The 22233-nt window shown below is 45.7% G+C and overlaps 1 protein-coding gene across 3 annotated transcripts in view; it reads right to left on the bottom strand.

Annotated features, from left to right (window-relative positions):
• The window catches only part of LOC143787568 (flavin-containing monooxygenase 3-like), an 80326-nt gene that overhangs the window by 45843 nt on the left and 12250 nt on the right, over positions 1-22233 (bottom strand). For 2 of the 3 annotated variants that reach the window (XM_077276429.1, XM_077276432.1), the window contains 2 exons: positions 11208-11310; positions 8497-8631 (listed from right to left, as the gene is read on the bottom strand). In XM_077276429.1, the coding sequence (XP_077132544.1) occupies positions 8497-8628 (132 nt within the window). In that variant the 5' untranslated portion in view covers positions 8629-8631; positions 11208-11310. The remainder of the gene's footprint in view (positions 1-8496; positions 8632-11207; positions 11311-22233) is intronic. The other variant, XM_077276431.1, reaches the window with a different exon arrangement.

Below are 22233 nucleotides of genomic sequence, written 5' to 3' on the forward strand. Positions count from 1 at the left end.
CCTATCTCCTCCACCTCCTCCTCCTCCTGTCCCTGGGCTCCAACACCGCTAGTTGCTGTCCAGAAGTGCTGTCCGCACAGAGCCAAACACCTCGCCAATGTGTTAGTGGGGTTCAGCACCGCCAGCTGTTCCCCTGCTGTGTATACGGCAACGTGTACTGCGACCGCCACGCAGGCACAACAAGTTAAATTTAAGGGAACCTGTCCCCCCCCCCAGGCGTTTGTTACTGAAGGAGACACCTTGTGCAGCAGTAATGATGCAAAGGGAAAAAGTGCCTCTTTTCGTGGTGCTCCTTGCACATGCTGAACCTAACACTTTTGAAATGTGTCCCCTCACACGGTTAAACCGTCCGGTCGGTGGAACTTTCCTTTGTCATGTGACGCAGCACAGCCGTCATTCTTACCCCCTTGGTGCCGTGCGCCTCCTCCTCAGCGCTGTTTGAATCTGTCCCGGAGTCTGCGCTGTTATGTTATCCCTTGGCCAGGCACACTTAGCGATGCCCGTCTTCTGACATCATTTGGTGTCAGGATGGCTGCGCCTGTGCGGCCGCGCTGGACGAGATCCCGCCTCGTAGTGTCTTCTGATTTAATCCCACTGCGGACCTGTGATCCATGGACATTAGCAGTGCATATCTGAACCTCCGCCTCTCACTCATCTCCCTACGCCTTCTTCAGACTGTGCGCTGTCAGCTGATCCCTAATAGCATGCCACGGCCGTGACGCCGCACAGTCTGAAGAAGCCGTAGGGAGGGGAGTGAGAGGCGAGGATATGCACTGCTCATGCCCATGGATCACAGGTCCGCAGAGTGATTACATTAGATGACACAGCGAGGCGGGATCTCCTCCAGCGCGGCCGCACAGGCGCAGCCATCCTGACACCAAATGATGTCAGAAGACGGGCAGCGCTAAGTGTGCCTGGCCAAGGGATAACATAACAGCGCAGACTCCGGGACAGATTCAAACAACGCTGAGGAGGAGGCGCACGGCGCCAAGGGGGTAAGAATGACGGCTGTGCTGCGTCACATGACAAAGGAAAGTTCCACCGACCGGACGGTTTAACCGTGTGAGGGGACACATTTCAAAAGTGTTAGGTTCAGCATGTGCAAGGACCATAATTAAAAGAGCTAAGTTTACCTTTTCCAGCATTAGTGCTGTACAAGATGGCTCTTTCAGCTACAAACGCCTGGGGGGGGGGGTTTAAAGGTTCCCTTTCAACTTGCTCCAGTGCAGGCTACGGCCTACACTCTGCTCCACCTGCAGAGCCCGGGCTCCAACACCGCTAGTTGCTGTCCGGAAGTGCTGGCTGCACAGAGAAAAACACCTCGCCAATGAGTCAGTGGGGTTCAGCATCGCCAGCTGTTCCCCTGCTGTGTAGCCGGCAACGTGTCCTGCAACAGCCACGCAGACACAACAGACCCAAAGCTGCCGCCAGTGCAGGCTTCGGCCTACACTCTGCTCCCCCTGCTCCTCCTGCTGACCCTGGGCTCTAACACTGCCAGTTGGGGCCCGGTACTGCTAGCTGCACAGAGAAATACACCAGCCAATGTGTCTGTGGGGTTCAGCAACGCCAGCTTTTCCCCTGCTGTGTAGCCGGCATTGTGTCCTGCAAAAGCCACGCAGACACAAGAACTGAAATTGAAGGGAACCTGTCCCCCCAGGTGTTTGTATGTTTTACAGCCACCTTGTACAGCAGTAATGCTGCATGTGTGCAAGGTGGCTCATAAACTTATTCTCCTTGCACCCGTGGAACAGAACACGTCTACAATGTATCCCCTGAGACCATTAAACAGTCCCTGAGGTGTGACTTTCCTTTGTAATGACACGCTGCAACCCCCTTGCTAGCGCTGCCCGTCTTCTGGCATCATTGTTTGGCTGGCTGCGCCTCTGCGGCCGCCCTGACCCACACAACGCCCCTCGGTGTCTTATTTATTTTGACTGAGAGCGTGTGATTGATGGGCATGAGCAGTGCATATGTTCGCCTGTCCCTCATCTCCTTCCGCCTTCTTCAGACTGTGCGGCTTCATGGCCGTGGCATGCGATAAGGGATCAGCTGACGCCGCACAGTCTGTAGCAGGTGTAAGGACACGAGCGAGAGGCGAACCTATGTACTGCGCCAGGCCATGAATCCCAGCACCGCAGTGTGAAACACTGTAAAGGCACTGCGGGGCTGGGATTCATGGTCATCGCGAACCGCACCGGCCGACATTAAATGATGTCAGGAGACGGGCAGCGCTAACAGCGCAAGGCCAAGGGATAACACGACAGCGCAGACTCCTGTACAGCAAATAACAATGCTCAGGAGGCTGCGCCCAGCACCAAGGTGGGATTTTTGACATCTGTGCTGCGTCTCATTACGAAGGGAACTCTCGCCTCCAACACAGTTTGACTGTATAAAGGGCTAAATGTTATACGTGTTTCATTCAGCGTGTGCAAGGAGAAAAATTAAAAGAGCAACCTTTGACTTGTGCAGCACTACTGCTGCATAAGGCGTGGCTCTTCTAGTTTGTAACCCCTGAGGGGAGGTTAAAGGTTACCTTTAAAATTGGTTCAATTAGGCTTCGGCCTACACTCTGCTCCCCCTGCAGATCCTGGGCTCTAACACCGCCAGTTGGTGCCCCGAAGTGCTGGCTGCACAGAGAAAAACACCTCGCCAATGTGTCAGTGGGGTTCAGCACCGCCAGCTGTTCCACTGCTGTGTAGCCGGCAACGTGTCCTGCAACAGCCACGCAGACACAAAGCTGCCGCCAGTGCAGGCTTCGGCCTACACTCTGCTCCCTCTCCTCCTCCTGCTGACCCTGGGCTCTAACACCGCCAGTTGGTGCCCGGTACTGCTAGCTGCACAGAGAAAAACACCAGCCAATGTGTCAGTGGGGTTCAGCACCTCCAGCTGTTCCCCTGCTGTGTAGCTGGCATCGTGTCCTGCAAAAGCCACGCAGACACAAGAACTGAAATTGAAGGGAACCTGTCCCCCCTCCCCCAGGTGTTTGTGTGTTTTACAGCCACCTTGTACAGCAGTAATGCTGCATGTGTGCAAGGTGGCTCATAAACTTATTCTCCTTGCACACGTGGAACGGAACACGTCTACAATGTGTCCCCTGAGACCATTAAAACGTCCCTGAGGTGTGACTTTCCTTTGTAATGACACGCAGCAACCCCCTTGGTAGCGCTGCCCGTCTTCTCACATCATTGTTTGGCTGGCTGCGCCTCTGCGGCAGCCCTGCCCGACACAACGCCCCTCGGTGTCTTATTTATTTTGACTGCGAGGGTGTGATTGACGGGCATGAGCAGTGCATATCTTCGCCAGGCTGTCACTCAGCTCCTTCCGCCTTCTTCAGACTGTGCGGCTTCATGGCCGCGGCATGCGATAAGGGATCAGCTGACGCCGCACAGTCTGTAGCAGGTGTAAGGACACGAACGAGAGGCGAACATATGTACTGCGCCAGGCCATGAATCCCAGCCCCGCAGTGTGAAACACTGTAAAGCAGGGGCGGATTATAAGAGGGTCAATCTGGGCGGTAGCCCAGGGCCCAGTGGTGTGGGGGGGCCCTGGGCTACTGCACAGATTGCCCGCCGCCATCAGGGCATTATTATACCCGTCCCTTACTGGTTTATGGCCCCCCCCCCATCAGTTTAATAAGCCGCAGCGATGTGAGGAGGAGGAGCGTCACTGTGAGGGTATGTTCACACGATCCTGATTTCAATCCTTTTTTTTCAGGACAAAAACCGCAGCTCTTGGCAGAAAACGCAGGTGCGTTTTTGGTGCGTTTTTGGTGCGTGTTTGATGCGGTTTTTGATGCGGTTTTTAGTGCGGTTTTTTATGCAGTTTTCTCTGCAGATTGTCTGTGTTTGACACAAATAAAGCTTTAACTGCAGTGGGGGAAAAAAAAAAAGAAATGATGTAATTTCCTTGTCCAACCCTTTTCTTCTTCCATCCTCCATTTTGGGACTAAACACCAAAATGAGTGGACGTGTTTTGAATGACAGCGCTCCGCAGAGTGCTGAGCGTAGGCCAGATCACAGCCCGCGGATCCAGCTCTATCCAGCTATTTAAGTCTACGTTCACATTTGTGGTCTGCGCCGCAGCGTCGGGCGCCGCATGCGTCATGTGCCCCTATATTTAACATGGGGGCGCATGGACATGCGTCGCACTTGTGTTTTGCGCCGCATGCGTCACTGCAGCGCACGCATCCGGGCGCAGAGGACGCAGCAAGTTGCATTTTTGCTGCGTCCAAAATCAATCAAAAAAAGGACGCATGCGGCGCACAACGCAAATGTGAACATAGCCTAAGTGCCACGTATTTAAGTGCCACGTATCACGTATTTAATTGCCTGGTATTTCAGTGCCACATATTTAAGTGCCACGTATTTAAGTGCCACTTATTTCTTTGCCACGTATCACGTATTTCAGTGCCACGTATTTCAGTGCCACATATTTCAGTGCCACGTATTTAAGTGCCACGTGCCACGTATTTAAGTGACACGTGCCACGTATCAAAGTGCCACGTATCACGTATTTCAGTGCCACGTGCCACGTATTTAAGTGCCACGTGCCACGTATTTAAGTGCCACGTGCCACGTATTTAAGTGCCACGTGCCACGTATTTAAGTGCCACGTGCCACGTATTTAAGTGCCACGTGCCACGTATCAAAGTGCCACGTATCACGTATTTCAGTGCCACGTATTTCAGTGCCACGTGCCACGTATTTAAGTGCCACGTGCCACGTATTTAAGTGCCACGTGCCACGTATTTATGTGCCACGTGCCACGTATCAAAGTGCCACGTATCACGTATTTCAGTGCCACGTATTTCAGTGCCACGTATTTAAGTGACACGTGCCACGTATCAAAGTGCCACGTATCACGTATTTTAGTGCCACGTATTTCAGTGCCACGTATTTAAGTGCCACGTGCCACGTATCAAAGTGCCACGTATCACGTATTTCAGTGCCACGTATTTCAGTGCCACGTGCCATGTATTTAAATGACACGTGCCACGTATCAAAGTGCCACGTATCACGTATTTCAGTGCCACGTATTTAAGTGACACGTATCACGTATAAGTGCCACGTGTCACGTATTTAATTGCCACGTATTTAAGTGCCACGTATCCCACGAAGATTTTCCATGGAGAACAGACACATCCAGAGATATGTCTGCTCTCTACGGCTGCAGCAACACACTGACAGGAGCCATAGTTCCTGTCGGTGTGTCACTGCGCATGCGCGAGCGAGTTTACCGGCGGTCATTGACCCCGGCACTCTCGCTTAACGGCAGTGCTGCGTGGGAAAGTTCTACGCAGCTGTACTGCTGTTAACCGAGACGCCGGAGTCATTGAACTCCGGGACAGTACGCGATACACTGCTAGGAGCTTCGCTCCTGGCAGTGTATTGCCGGAGAGCAGCCGATCGGCGTGGGACACTCGTTTTATGGATTCTGCGGACAGGGAGTATGGATTTGATTTTTTATTTTGTGATTTTTTCCTGGAGGATCGAGGGCTTTGCCTACAAGTGTGCTGTTGGTGAGTATATACTCTATGTTATGTGTTGTATGTACTGTACTGTGTGTCATGTATGTGTATTGTGTGTGTTTTGTGTAACTTTACAACTGTGCTAAGTCGCCGGACACAGGGACAACTCTCCCATCCTAATACCGGGGGCCCACAGCGTCTGAACAGCCCGGGGCCCTGGCTACCCTTAATCCACCCCTGCTGTAAAGACACTGCGGGGCTGGGATTCATGGGCATCGCGAACCGCACCAGCTGACATGAAATGATGTCAGAAGACGGGCAGCGCATGGCCAAGGGATAACGCAACAACGCAGACTCCTGTACATCAAAATGCGATGCTGAGGAGGCCGCGCCAAGCACAAAGGTGGTATTTTTGCCAGCTGTGCTGCGTCTCATTACGAAGGGAACTCCCGCCTCCAAGACAGATTGACTGTATAAGGGCCAAAATGTTGTACGTGTTTCATTCAGCTTGTGCAAGGAACAAAATTAAAAGAGCAACCTTTCACTTCTGCAGCACTACTGCTGCATAAGGCGTGGCTCTTCTAGTTTGTAACACCTGAGGGGGGGTTAAAGGTTACCTTTAAAATTGGTTCAATTAGGCTTCGGCCTACACTCTGCTCCCTCTCCTCCTGCTGACCCTGGGCTCTAACACCGCCAGTTGGGGCCCGGTACTGCTAGATGCACAGAGAAAAACACCAGCCAATGTGTCAGTGGGGTTCAGCACCGCCAGCTGTTCCCCTGCTGTGTAGAGGGCAACGTGTCCTGCAAATGCCATGCAGACACAACAGACCTACAAATGCCTCCAGTGCAGGCTTCGGCCTACACTCTGCTCCCCCTGCTGACCCTTTGCTCCAACACCGCTAGTTGGGGCTCTAGGAAGACAAGCTTGAATAGGTCCCCATCCTGGTTCCAGCACCGTCAGCTGTTTCCGGGCAGAGCCTTTGGCTTAGGTGCCTCCCTCTGGGTATCCGAGTTCCACCAACGTCAGGTGGTCCTTGGTAGTGCTTTCAGGCACGGGTACCTCCTGCTTAGTAACCGGGTTCCAGTAACGTCAGCTGGTCCTCGGTAGTTCCATTGGCTCTTGGACCTTCGGCTACCCATCCGGGTTCCAGTACCGTAAGCTGGTTCTCGGCAGTGTCTTTTGCTCTTGTACCTTCTGCTCCCCATCCTGGTTCCAGTACCGTCAGCTGGTTCCGGGCAGAGCCTTTGGCTTAGGTGCCTCCCTCTGGGTATCTGAGTTCCACCAACGTCAGGTGGTCCTTGGTAGTGCTTTAAGCACGGGTACCTCCTGCTTAGTAACCAGGTTCCAGTAACGTCAGCTGGTCCTCGGTAGTTCCATTGGCTCTTGGACCTTCGGGTAGCCATCCGAGTTCCAGTTCCATCAGCTGTTTCTCGGCATTTTCTCAGCCTACTTGTACCTTCTGCTACATTTCCAAGTTCAAGACCCTAAAGACGACGACCCGGAAGACCACCCCTAAGATGACGACGACACCAGAGACGACAACCACTGAGATGACGACGACCCTGGAGACGATGACCCTGAAGACCACCCCGATGACGACGACCCCGGAGACGACGACCCTGGAGACGACGACGACCTGCAAGACCGAGAAGCAGAAGAACAAGAGGCTGCAGAACAAAGAGCAGAAGAACATTAAGCATAAGACTAAATATCAGAGCAAAAGATATTATCTAAATTATAAGCAGAAGAAGACTAAGCAGTGTATGGGGGTGAGTCCGTTCCTCCTCGTGGTGCCCCTGGATAAAGCCTGATGCTGCAGGCCAAACTGAACGCGGACAAATGTAACTGTTTTGTGACAGGCAGAACGGAAGGTGTAATCTTCAAACTTTTATAGATAACAACTATGGGAATGCCTGTCACAAATAAGAATATGATGAAGAAGTTGAATATGAAGAAGATAATAGTAAAATAAAAAGAATATGAACAATGTAACAAAAAAAATAATAGGTAGAAGATGAAGAAGAAGATGAATAAGGTGAAGAAGTTGATGTCAAAGAAGCTGATGATGAGGATAATGAAGAAGAAAGTGTGGGAGAAGTTAAAAAGAAGGTGAAGGGCGTGGAAGTAGTGAAACATCAATATCTGACAAAATAATAATAAAAAAAATAACATAGTCTAAATCTTTCTAACGCCGAACGTCATAAAAAAAAATAAAAATCCTGCTATTCTATTTGATTGGGCTAAACCTCTGTGCCTTTAATGTCTCCGCCACGTCCCCCAATACATCCTACATTATTCTTAGTTGTTTTCCTTCATGTAGAATTAACCTACAAGGAAAGAAAGGGTTTATTTTAATTCCGATATTTTCGTCCCATTGACTTGCATTGGGATCGGGTATCGGTATCGGATTAGATCCGATACTTTGACGGTATCGGCCGATATTTTCCGATACCGATACTTTCCGATATCGGAAGGTATCGCTCAACACTAATGATAAGTGACAATACTTCTGTACTATGCTACGCATATATCCTACCAAGTCAGACGGCCATATAAATTGGGCTGTGATCAGGTTACAGTGCATAGACCGGCTAGCAGCTCTCCCGACCAGAGCATGACACCTTCATGTATTTATTTATACACAACTGTCAGGTTCAGGCCAGGAAAGCCGCCAGCCAGTCCATTCACTGCAATCTGATCCCGGTCGAATTTATACGGTAGTCTGACTGCACCCTTAGATTATGTAATCTAAATTAGATCTCCGGGAAACCCCTCTAATAGCTGTATTTAAATGGCACCCACCAGTAGTGGCTAAGAGGGCAGCTGTTGTGGAGACAGAGGAATCATTGCACCACCCGCCTCGTAAGAAGTGTAGCCTGCTGATGACATATGCACCCGATATGTGACATACATGTAAATATTCCCGCAAAAATTAGTGACTTTTTAATGCCAGTTTTCAGGCATACAATGCTTGATGAATCGACCCATAAATGCTTTTATAGAAAAATAAAAGCATCAAGAAACTTACCATAAAATTCCATAGTCCACCAACACAGTCACTCTTTTCAAAGCAGGTTGCACGAAGGCCAACTTCTAAACTGCATTTAAGCGCTGCAAGTCCACTTATACCAGAGCCAATTATCGCTATGGTTGATGCCATGCTCTGTATAAATTTATAAAAGCATGAAATTGCAGTTACACTGTTTCAGTCAAAAGTTTCTAATTCCACAGAAATCAAAATACATATATACTGAAAGCTCATACAGAAAAGGGCAATTATGGGAAACTTTGTGGACTAGTGTACAGTATATCTAAAGAATGCAGCTATCACTTGTTGGAAAACAAACCAGTACAGGGATTTTCCAAACATGGGCAAAGCTCAATAAAATTGGAAAAATACAACACTTTTTAGTAAAACTGACTGTCTCTGCCAAACTGTTCTTATCTATTTATTACAAATCTTGCCAAAACAGCATAAAAAAAGTGATTAAAAAATAATTAAAAACAGGAAATGCATGTTTTGCAATTATATACAAATGGAAAACGCTACAAAGTATTGATTTGATGCATTTTATAACAAGGAATTTAAAAATGTGCGCTTTCTCATTTTGACAAAAACAATGTAAGAAAAAACACTGTGAGATCATACCCTTAGGCTACGTACACAAAGAGTTTTTCAGAGTTTTGGTAGCAGAAACTTCTGCTATAGAAAATTTATACCCTATAACAATAAAATGTCAAGAAATAAAAAGAAAACATTATTTATAAATAAGACATACAAAGTTTAATAAGGCAAAAACAGCATTTAAAATCTTGAATGCCAAGAATACAGAAATAGCATTTCAGGAGTATAAAGATCTCAATAGGGAAAGTAAAGAAATCAAGTTGACAAAGTTATCTAAAGAGAAACAAATCACCAGCGATATTAAAATAAATCCTACAAATTTTTTCAAATAAATCAATGCAGAAAAGGAAAAAATGGATGGAATAGGACCCTTAAAATATAACAACAAGATAATTATAGAGTACAAAGAAAAGGCTGAGATATTAAAGAGGCACTTTTCATCCGCATTCACCAATGGCCTGTCTGTTCCAGTGATCTTTCAACAAGGCAAAAACTAAAGATCGCCACCAGATATAACTAGTTTAATGCAAAAAGAAATATACCTGCATCTGAGCAAATTAAATATTTACAAATCCCCCGGCCCAGATGTCATTCATTCATGGATACTGTATTTCAAATTCTTACACTCTTGTAACAGGCATGCATGTGGAGAAGGACTGAGCCCAGCTAGTAGACACACAACCATGGGGAATCACATTGCTATAATGTCCATATAATGTCTTTGTGGTATTTTTCTGATGAAGGGGTCAGATCGACCTTGAAACGCGTTGAATAAACCACCAGAGTTTTTCATTATATTCAAATCTGTATTACTGTGGCAGCGTGGACTTAATCCATAAGCTATCCTGTACAACATCTCTGAGAAGGTCGCGTGGGTTGCCCGTGGATCTGCAGCAGCCAATACGCACATGCTTTTGCTTAAAGGCCCCGTCACACATAGCGAGATCGCTAGCGAGATCGCTGCTGAGTCACAAGTTTTGTGACGCAACAGTGACCTCAGTAGCGATCTCGCTATGTGTGACACGTACCAGCGACCAGGCCCCTGCTGCGAGATCGCTGGTCATGTCGGAATGGCCTGGACCTTTTTTTGGTCATTGAGGTCCCGCTGACATCGCTGAATCGGTGTGTGTGACACCGATCCAGCGATGTCTTCACTGGTAACCAGGGTAAACATCGGGTTACTAAGCGCAGGGCCGCGCTTAGTAACCCGATGTTTACCCTGGTTACCAGCGTAAATGTAAAAAAAAAAAAACAGTACATACTCACCATCTGATGTCCGTCAGGTCCCTTGCCGTCTGCTTCCTGCTCTGACTGAGTGCCGCCGTACAGTGAGAGCAGATCACAGCAGTGACGTCACCGCTGCGCTCTGCTCTCACTGTACGGCGGCACTCAGTCAGAGCAGGAAGCAGACGGCAAGGGACCTGACGGACATCAGATGGTGAGTATGTACTGTTTGTTTTTTTTGGTAACCAGGGTAAACATCGGGTTACTAAGCGCGGCCCTGCGCTTAGTAACCCGATGTTTACCCTGGTTACCCGGGTGCTGCAGGGGGACTTCGGCATCGTTGAAGACAGTTTCAACGATGCCGAAGTCGTTCCCCTGATCGTTGGTCGCTGGAGAGAGCTGTCTGTGTGACAGCTCCCCAGCGACCACACAGCGACAAAACAGCGACGCTGCAGCGATCAGCATCGTTGTCTGTATCGCTGCAGCGTCGCTGTGTGTGACGGGGCCTTTACATCAGGTGAGCAGCTCCCTGTTATAAAACGGCACTTAATCTGAGGATAAGACCCTACATGTGCTTTTTGTCTCCCTAATTTACCAGCTCAAAGAAAAAGCAGGCCACACTTTTATATGCACATGGCGCAAACAGACTGAAAAATCCTAAAGATATGAACTGGGATACAAACTGGGGTGCATGCAGCACCTATGTGGACGTTTACACTGGCCACTGCACAGAAAGAAACAAAAGACAGAAACAATGATTGAATACACTGCAGTAAATAAATAAACAGCAATACTGCATGAAAATACTATAGGGTACTTAGTTAAGATAATTTTAATAAAAAAATGCAAAAGTCATCCCACCACTTTTGCATTTTTTTAATCATAGTCACCTCTGTGTGCCGCCACGTGAGTGAACTACTGCACCGTCCAACTTAATCTTGTATGGGAAAATTACAGAAAGAAGAGGAAAATATGGAAACGCATCAACTGGAACTACGGAACAAGAGATAGATGTAATTAATATAAAATATTAAAAACAAAAACAATAGCAGCATATGACCTATAAATATATACAATATTATCTAACCCGACAAGTTATCATAAGAAGGGGGCATAGCTTATATTTTCATTAAGTCCAGATGGTTGTAGTGTTCCCAATGTCCAAATCCATCTGGACTCTATTTGGGCCAATTTTCTCGAGACACCAGTCCACCACCACAAATACCGACATCAATCATGTTGATCCCTCTTACCCTGAGAAGGCTGCCATCACAGTTGTGGTAAAGTTTAAAATGACGAGGGATTGTTTTAAATGTGGATGCGTCCACATGGGTCGCCGCTGCAGCAATGCTGAGAACATGTTCTCTTATGCGCACCTTTAATTGACGTGTAGTCAATCTCACATAGATTTTTGAACAGAGGCATGTCACATAATAAATGACATTAGTGCTTGTACATGTGATACGTTTTCTTATCCTGTATTCTCGTGATTGACTAGCATTAGAAAAGGTATCACAATGGTCCAAGCTAGGGCATGCTAAGTAGCGACAACATGGGACGCATCCACACCTCGCAGCTATGGTATTCAGAAAAGTTTTTGGTGGTTCACTAACATAATGTCTGCGGACTAAACAATTATGGAGATTACATGACAATTGTGCTGCGATGGCAGCCCTCTCCGGCAGAAACCTAGAAATAATAGGATCGGCTTTCAAGATAGGCCATGATTTGTCTATTGCCTTCCTTAACAGCAAAAACTGTGAATGGTAATTAGTAATGAACCAGACAATTTCATGGTCATCTTTCATGTGGGTTTTGCAGAGGAGGTCGTGTCTCGAGGAATTTTTAGCCCTATTAAAGGCTTTTTTAATCATTCGTTTACTGTATCCACGTTCAATTAAATGTAGTTTTAAATCCTCAGCTTGTGCAGCAAAGTCTTTCTCAGTTGAGCACAGTCTGCAGAGATGCAAGAACTGTTCCATAGGGACAGACTGAACAATATGGCTGGGATGGGAGGAGGAGGTATGTAATAGCATGTTTGTAGCAGTCGCTTTGCAGAAAATATTTATTCGTCTGTATCTCATCTTTGTCTTCTCTTTTGAGCATTACGTTCAATCTCATCATCACAAAATTGATGCATAAGATGGATATTACGGTCATTGTTGTTTAACATAAAAAAAAATTATTTAAGGATTCAAGAGATCCCAGACAGATCAGCAATATGTCGTCAATGTACCGCATCCAGGAGAGGACGCGGCACATTGACGAAGGCTGATCTGATAGGAAGAGGTCCCTGTTCCACAGCCCGAGCAAAAGATTAGTATACGAGGGCACAAAAGATGCCCCCATAGCTGTCCCCTGGAGCTGTAGGAAAAAGGACTCCTTGAAAACAAAAAATTATAGGTTAACCCCTTCCCGAAATGCCCCGTACTAGTACGGCGCATGTCGGGTCCCCTGCTTTGATGTGGTGAACTAAACCGTGAGCACTGCTACATAGGTGCACGGGTAGGTTCCCACACCTTAAACTGTAAGTATAACAAAACCAGGCACTCAACTTCAATGTGGATAGCTGGAAGATTTATTTGTAGTACCAACAAAACGTTTCGGTCAAAGTCTGACCTTCCTCAGTTACAAGTTACGAAGGGATATCCAAGGTATATGGAGATAGGTCTTTTTGAGAGAACAAACTTAATGGAGTCACTTATACATCATTGACCTGCTCCTAAAGTAAGTTAGGAGCTTACGTGTGTCCGGAGGAAGACGTGGAGTCCACCGCTAGTCCTTGCGTGTGCCGGAGGACTAGCGGCACACGCAAGGACTAGCGGTGGACTCCGCGTCTTCCTCCGGACACACGTAAGCTCCTAACTTACTTCAGGAGCAGGTCACTGATGTATAAGTGACTCCATTAAGTTTGTTCTCTCAAAAGGACCTATCTCCATATACCTTCGATATCCCTTCGTAACTTGTAACTGAGGAAGGTCAGACATTGACCGAAACGTTTTGTTGGTACTACAAATAAATCTTCCAGCTATCCACATTGAAGTTGAGTGCCGGGTTTTGTTATACTCCCTGCTTTGATGTGGGCTCCGGCGGTGAGCCCACATCAAAGTCACGACGTCAGCTGTTTTGTACAGCTGACATGTGGGCACAATAGCGGCGGGTGAAATCGCGATTCACCCGCCGCTATTAACCCGTTAAATGCCACTGTCAAACACTGACAGTGGCATTTAACTGGCGTTTCCGGACGCACGGCCGGAAATGAGCGCATCGCTGACTCCTGACACATAATTGGGGGTCGGCGATGGTAACCATAGAGGTCCTTGAGACCTCTATGGTTATTGATGCCAGCCTGCTGTGAGTGCCCCAATAAAAAAAAGTATTAACCTGATCGCTAAACGGCGTAGCGAGAAAAAAATTAGAAACACCGGAATTGCGTTTTTTTTTGGTCGCAGCGACATTGCATTAAAATGCAATAACGGGCGATCAAAAGAACGTATCTGCACAAAAGTGGTATCATTAAAAATGTCAGCTCGGCACGCAAAAATAAGCCCTCACCCGACCTCAGATCACGAAAAATGGAGACGCTACGGGTATTGGAAAATGACGCTTTTTTTTTTTAGCAAAGTTTTGAATTTTTTTTCACCACTTAGATAAAAAATAACCTAGACATGTTAGGTGTCTATGAACTCATAATGACCTGGAGAATCATAGTGGCAGGTCAGTTTTAGCATTTAGTGAAGCTAGCAAAAAAGCCAATTAAAAAACAAGTGTGGGATTGCACTTTTTTTGCAATTTCACCGTACTTGAAATTTTTTTTTCTGTTTTCTAGTACAAGACATAGTAAAATCAATGATGTCAATCAAAAGTACAACTCGTCCTGCAAAAAATAAGCCCTCACATGACCATATTGATGGAAAAATAAAAAAGTTATGGCTCTGGGAAGGAGGGGAGCCAAAAACGAAACCGAAAATACCCCGAGTCATGAAGGGGTTACAGATCTTCACCTATTCGCACGGTCATTGTTGTTTAAAATATATTTTTTTTATACTAACCTCTTCCAATTATTCCCCACAAAAGAGGAACAAAGCAATGCCGCCAGTTTAGTCCTGTTACCAATTTTGAACTGCATTTAGCCTACTTACTTTTTTGGGCCTACTAACTGTGTCAGCCTCACTTTACAGTTGTCCTCCGCTGAACAAAGCAATGCCACCAGTTTAGTCCTGTTACCAATTTTGAACTGCATTTAGCCTACTTACTTTTTTGGGCCTACTAACTGTGTCAGGCTCACATTACAGTTGTCCTCCGCTGAACAAAGCAATGCCGCCAGTTTAGTCCTGTTACCAATTTTGAACTGCATTTAGCCTACTTACTTTTTTGGGCCTACTAACTGTGTCAGCCTCACATTACAGTTGTCCTCCGCTGAACAAAGCAATGCCGCCTGTTTAGTCCTGTTACCAATTTTGAACTAGATTTAGCCCACTTTATTATTTGGGCCTACTAACTGTGTCTGCCACTCATTACAGTTGTCCTCCACTGAACAAAGCAATGCTGCCTGTTTAGTCCTGTTACCAATTTTGAACTGCATTTAGCCTACTTTATTTTTTGGGTCTATATCTGTGTTTCCTCCTCATCCTGCCTATTGCCCAGCCACTGCTAGATGAGTCTGCTGGTACATTGACCCAGACCACCACTACATTCCCCTTGCACTCTACACAGCCAGAATCTGACCCTGCTGAAAGTCAGGTTCCCCTTCCCGCATACTATACCACCTTACACGGGGACAAAGAGGAAGGTGCAGATGAAAGTGCAGGTTCCTTCATCAGGTGGGGGGCATACTCATTGGCGACGTCACTGGCACAGGGCCCCTCATAGTACGCAAAAGTGTCTCTGCTGGTGGGAGGCGCCACCCTCTGTCAAACACACTGCCGTACTTTGAGGGGCCCTGTGACAGTGCCAATGCCAATGAGTGGGCCCCCCTGCTTGCTCAGGATTACAGCACTTGTAAAGTTGAAATAATTACTTCCTTCTGCTCCACTGCGTTTCCTGGGCCCACAAAAATCTTGAGCCAGCCCTACCCCCCCACAACTTTGGCCAAATGCCCCCCAGTTTTCAATGCCTAACTATTATTATAAAGTAGATTAAGATTGACAAGCTTCAGTAATAAGAATTGATGTTTTTGGCATTACAATGGGCACTGTAGGTGTTTTCCTGTCCTCCACTCACTGCCGACTTTGATTCCCCATTGACTTGCATTGGGTTTAGTGTTTCAGTCGGCCCCCGACTTTTTGCAATAATCGGCCGATTTCATCCGACCCGACTTTTGATAAAGTCGGGTTTCGCGAAACCCGACTCGATACGAAAAAAGTAAAAGTCGCTCAACTCTATACATGATGAAAAATTCCAATTCAAGGCTGCGCTCCCACAAGCTTTTTGTGCATGTTTGGCACTGCAGAATTTATGCACCATTTCTGCACCTATTGCTTGACTGCAGTGACCCCCCAGAAAACACCCTTTGGTAAACCCTCTCACCCTCCCCTCAGAAAAACCCATTGAACAATAACAAGACAAACACCAGAAATTGATGGGTGAGGTTGGTCACAGCTTTCATTTTTTATAGAAATATATGTAACAATAATAAAAGGAAACACTTTAACTTCAAAAAAGACCAGTAGCCAAATGCCCTGCAACATCTACAGGCAAGTCAGCCTACTTAGCTGCAACATTTCGATGCTTCCTTCATTGAAAACAGCTGCTGTGACTTTATCTAGAATGAAACAAAATAAATTAACCATAAACAAAGGAGAGGGAGGGCGGGACGAGCACCTCTGGGACCGAAAAGGGGAAAGGAAGGATCCAGGCTGCTGCTTCTATTTTATACCAGGAGAATGAATGGGGGAGTGAACATACCCAACGGGCTTCCATTGGCCACCTTTAAAGTGGGCCAGCCTACAGCACTCCTTACTGAAGGTAAGGGGGAGAAGGGGTGAACCAAGTGGATGTAATGGGGGAAGAGGGGAAAGGGACACCGCAGTCAGTGGCACGTTCCTTAACCTGTGTCGTGCCATCCAAAATTAGGTTACTTTGGTTTGTGTGTGCATTTTTTTAACATGCATTTTTATTGCATTTTTGACACTGATTTTTGTCTGTGTTTGATGTGTCATGCTTTAAATAAAGCTGCTTTGTTTTTGATACTTCCTATTTTTTTTGCTTTGACAAAACATTCGTGACATACTTAGGTGAGTATTACATGCATTTTGATGTGTTTTTGCAGTGGAAATGCACTTAAAACACATGTGGGTTTACCTGCGGAATTTCTGTACCTAAAGTAAGTCTATGGCGAAAATCTTCACAGAAAACTCAGCTGCGGATTTGAATCCCACACTGCGTCAGTTCACGGTGCATTAAAAAGAAGCACAGTGCGCAGGAGATTTCTATAAATCCAATCCACTTTGCTAGAACTGTAAGGCGCTGCCTTTGTGAGTTGTGACGTAGCAAAAAGTACACAGTATGAAAAATGCACCAAAAGCTATATACAAAAAGGGACAATAAATCACACCTTTAGGCCTCATTCAGACATTCGTATTTTCACATACGCAAAAAACAATCTAAGTTTTATTAGTGTTTGATCAGTGCCACTTTTTACCATCAATCTTTCTTCAGTGACTTTCACTTGTGAAAAAATAAATGAACTACGATGCTTTCCTGTCCATTGCAATATTATTTATGAACAGCACACTGATAATATCTGTATATTATTTCTGATTTTTACCGACCTGTATGAGTAATCATGACTCCAATCAAAAATGGTCATCTCAAATTTTTTTTTGCAATAAACATAAGGATGAATGACCTCAGGGAGATCAAAACATCCAACACCGCAGAGACACCATCACGTGTTTCTCAACGCAGTGATCCAGAACACTGCCCCCATCCCTAAAGGGAAATATGCAAATGCATGTAGAAAAGCCGCGGAGACACCATCACGTGTTTCTCAACGCACGCAATGAATAGCCAGGTCTTTCACCGGGAAGGAACAACCACGGGAAGGGCAGCATCCAATAAAGGAAAACCACCTATGCCAAAACATGGTATCCATCCACAGACAGCTGTTTCGGGGTATTGGTGGTTTTCCTTTATTGGATGCTGCCCTTCCCGTGGTTGTTCCTTCCCGGTGAAAGACCTGGCTATTCATTGCTTGCTTTGAGAAACACGTGATGGTGTCTCCACGGCTTTTCTACATGCATTTACAGATTTTTTTTTGCAGACACGTGGCCCACAGAAAAACATGGACACGTGAATTGCACTGTAAACCATTATAGTCTTTTGTCATAAAAAAAGGGTGAAGGGATTTTGTTATACATTTGTTACATGCAAAAATATTTGCCATTCTCACTCCAGTAGGGATGTTGTGTTAAAACTGAAGAAACAGACAAAAGTATTATATTGTTTTTACACCACTAATTCCACAGAGTTTTACACATGATCACTGTCCCTATTGGGGCTCACAATTTATGTTCTCTATCAGTATGTCTTTGGAGTGTGGGAGGAAACCAGAGAACCTGATGTTTTTTACAGTTACTTACTGCCGGTTACTGCTCTCTGACTAGTCCGACTCCCAGCAAAGTGTAGGTCTCCCATCAGGTCAGGAGACTGGGCACCGCCTCTGCACCTCAACCCAGGTAAGTAACAGTCACCTGCCGGGCACATCGCACGTTAGGATGTTGTGACACTGCACTGTCAGCAAGTGTCAGAGCAGGGATTACAGGGAGAGTCGGCACCACATGTTCTGACTGCCGCTCTGCCGCCCCCTGTCTTTAAGGATGCTCCGCCACCTGAGGCAAAGTATTCAACCAGCCTCAAGATAGCAGCGCCCCTGGATGTGCCACATACACCAAGTATAGTGCATCACTTCGATAAATATTTAGCAAATAAAGGCAACGCAGCTACAAGCAATACCAACTATAACACTCTATGATTATATGAATACCAGCTATAACATTTCCCACATGATAAATTCACCTTCTAGGGCAGGGGTGGGGAATCTTTTTTCTGTCAAGGACCATTTAGATATTTATACCTTCCTTCGGGGGTCTTACAAACGCAGCCCGCAGAGTACATCCTGACTCTGGCACTGGTTTCAGGATGTAATCTTTGATTGCATGCCCTTCAGTGTTCAGTAGTGAACACTGTGTGTGTGTGCTAACAGAGCAAGAAGAAATTAATGAGCTTGTAGCAATCAAAATACAGCTCCTTGCCCAAGAATGCGGTCCCTGAGAATCTGCTCAGGGGCCTGATAAAAGGTCAATGAGGGCCGCAAGTTGCCCTGGGGCCTGAGGTTCCCCACCCCTGTTCCAGGGTATGTGCACTGATTTCTACGGGGGGGGGGGGGGATGCAAGCAGCAAAAATCTCATATACAATGTGCAGCAACATTTATCAAAATTTTTTTTTCAAGGCTAGGTGACCTAGAACAGCTTTCACCTCACTGTTTGTAGTTCACCTTCTTTTTGTTTTTTACTTTATGGTCTTCACAGTTTGTGCAAAGTATTATAATATGTGGAAATACATCCTTTGATTTTGGCTTTTTTCCCTTTAGTAATAAATCTGTCTTCTCTTCTGATTGAAGGTCTTGCCATCAGCAGATGTTTCGGTTCTGTTGCTCCACTTAAAACGTTCTCATGTTGTTTTGAACTTGTGTCAAATGCAGCGGACAATGTTCCATACTTTGCCAAGTTTTACAAGTAAAAATGTCACAAATACGGGGGGAAATTTACTGGCATATAAAACAGAAGTGTGTTAGGCTATGCTCTCACGATCAGCTTTTGATGTTGCAGAATTTCAGCAGCTATTATGGTAATTAGGTTACTTGCGTTTGTCATCACTTTTTAGTGCGTCTTTTTACATGAGTTTTTATTGAGTTGACTTTTTTTAACATTTTTCTTCTCTTTTTGGTATGTCATGTTTTATATTAAGCCGCTTTGATTTTGATACTTCCTCTTATTTGGCTTTGACAAAGCTTTATTTATACATTCATGTGTGGATTACATACATTTTTTATGCGTTTCCGCAAGTCTATGGGAAAAATCTGCACAAACATCCTGCAAGAGAAATTGATATTTTGTTGATTGGAAACCTGCATCGCAGATCCGTTTACACTGATAAAATACGAAACACAGTTGCTGTGAGATTTCTATCATCCCATCCACTTTTCTGAAACTGTAAGACGCTTCATTTTTGATGCAGTGAAAATATGTAGCACCAAAAACTCACCAAAAGCTCATCGTGGGCTCACAAGCTCAGAGGAAGTTGTATATGGAAAGTAGATGTCAGCTCACCTATTGCGACACAATTAGAGTGGAGAACAGGAGGTCATGCTGACTTGAAATAGATTGTTCAGTAAGAAAAATGGTGGTTTCCACCTCCAGATAAAAACATTTTCTTTTATTGAAAAACATTAAAATGACAACTCCATGGGAGAGGAAGGGAGTTGGACATTTTGAAGGAACAAATGCAACCCATCTTGGACTCAACTCTGGTGTTCTTTGTCAAAGCTACTCTGTTACAAATAAGCAAACACTATGTATATATATATATATATATATATATATATATATATACGTGTTTAGATGCAGGTGATTCGATCAGGGCTTGAATTCCCCGACATGGAGGAAGTGCCTGTAAGAACAGCTCCAAGAATACAAACATCATCATAGTGTTATACGAATGATTGAACAACACACCTAATCATAATAATAAAATCAACAAAATAAATAGAATATATCAATGGGTAAAAACGGGAGTAAAAGAGAAATAAAAAATGCAAATATGTCCTGCATGATGTCTAATAATGAAACATGACTTCTTTACGCATGTTCAGACCATCAGGAACACAAGTACCTAAACTATACCTCTAAAAAGCTTCCCTGATACGCAAGTGTCTCCTGAGGTTTCCTCACCTCTCAAATTTTCTCACTTTCTCAATACCGAAAACCTGCACGGAGGTCGTCTGCATGTTATGACGTGTGATAAAATGCTGAGAAGCATAAGAGATTTTACGATGGGTGACATTGATTATATCAGTAATGTGCTCTGAAAAGCTTTGACAAACGGCCCCAGAGCTGCGACTTGAACGCGCTGCATTTGTCCGTCAAAACGTCCACAACGCTTCCATCTCTCTCTTGGAGTTGTCTTTTTAAGATTTTTCAATAAAAGAAAATGTTTTCATCTGGCACTGGAAACCATCATTTTTCTTAGAGTAACTTGCACTGTGAGGCTTGATACTGCACTTTTCCAGTGCAAAATCAAAAACTAATCTCAAATTTTGGAACGTAATTTTTACGGCTTTTTGTTGTTTTTCACTTTTCAAAAGAAAAATCGGAGTTTAGCTGGGACAAGGTTTTTCTTAGGCAGTTGAAGAAATTAATAGCAGGATCATGACTGCGGGTGGGAAGTGGGCAAGAGGGTGCTAGAGGGAAAAAAGAAAACTAGGAATTGACTGCCAAGGGAAAGGTAAGAGGTGGTGAGCACTATGTATTAACAAAGGACAATCTGGGTTTCTATTCCTACTTTATGTTAGATATACACTGCTCAAAAAATAAAGGAAACACTTAAACAATAGACTATAACTCCAAGTAAATCAAACTTCTGTGAAATCAAACTGCCCACTTAGGAAGCAACACTGTTTGACAATCAATTTCACATGCTGTTGTGCAAATGGAATAGACAACAGATGGAAATTATTGCCAATTATCAAGACGCACTCAATAAAGGAGTGGTTCTGCAGGTGGGGACCACAGACCATATCTCAGTACCAATGCTTTCTGGCTGATGTTTTGGTCACTTTCGAATGTTGGTTGTGCTTTCACACTCGTGGTACCATGAGACGGACTCTACAACCCACACAAGTGGCTCAGGTAGTGCAGCTCATCCAGGATGGCACGTCAATGTGAGCTGTGGCAAGAAGGTTTGCTGTGTCTGTCAGCGTAGTGTCTAGAGGCTGGAGGTGCTACCAAAAGACAGGCCAGTACACCAGGAGATATGGAGGGGGCCGTAGGAGGGCAACAACCCAGCAGCAGGACCGCCACTTCAGCCTTTGTGCAAGGAGGAACAGGAAAGCATTGCTAGAGCCCTGCAAAATGACCTCCAGCAGCCCACAGATGTGCATGTGTCTGCACAAACGGTTAGAAACCGACTCCATGAGGATGGTCTGAGTGCCCGATGTCCACAGATGGGGGTTGTGCTCACAGCCCAACACCGTGCAGGACGATTGGCATTTGCCACAGAACACCAGAATTGACAAATTCGCCACTGGTGCCCTGTGCTCTTCACAGATTAAACCAGGTTCACCCTGAGCACATGTAACAGACGTGACAGAGTCTGGAGACACCGTGGAGAGTGATCTGCTGCCTGCAACATCATTCAGCATGACCAGTTTGGCAGTGGGTCAGTAATGGTGTGGGGTGGCATTTCTTTGGAGGGCCGCACAGCCCTCCATGTGCTCGCCAGAGATAGCCTGATTGCCATTAGGTACTGAGATGAGATTCTCAGACCCCCTGTGAGACCATATGCTGGAGCGGTTGGCCCTGGGTTCCTCCTAATGTAGAAAAATGCCAGACTTCATGTGGCTGAAATGTGTCAGCAGTTCCTGCAAGATAATGGCATTGAAGCTATGGACTGGCCTGCCCATTCCCCAGACCTGAATCAGATTGAACACATCTGGGACATCATGTCTCGCACCATCCACCAACGTCACGTTGCACCACAGACTGTCCAGGAGTTGGCGGATGCTTTAGTCCATGTCTGGGAGGAGATCCCTCAGGAGACCATCTGCCGCCTAATCAGGAGCATGCCCAGGCATTGTAGGGAGGTCATACAGGCACATGGAGGCAACACACACAACTGAACATCATTTCCTTGTC

Source organism: Ranitomeya variabilis, chromosome 8, assembly GCF_051348905.1.
Source record: "Ranitomeya variabilis isolate aRanVar5 chromosome 8, aRanVar5.hap1, whole genome shotgun sequence".
NCBI lineage: Eukaryota > Metazoa > Chordata > Amphibia > Anura > Dendrobatidae > Ranitomeya > Ranitomeya variabilis.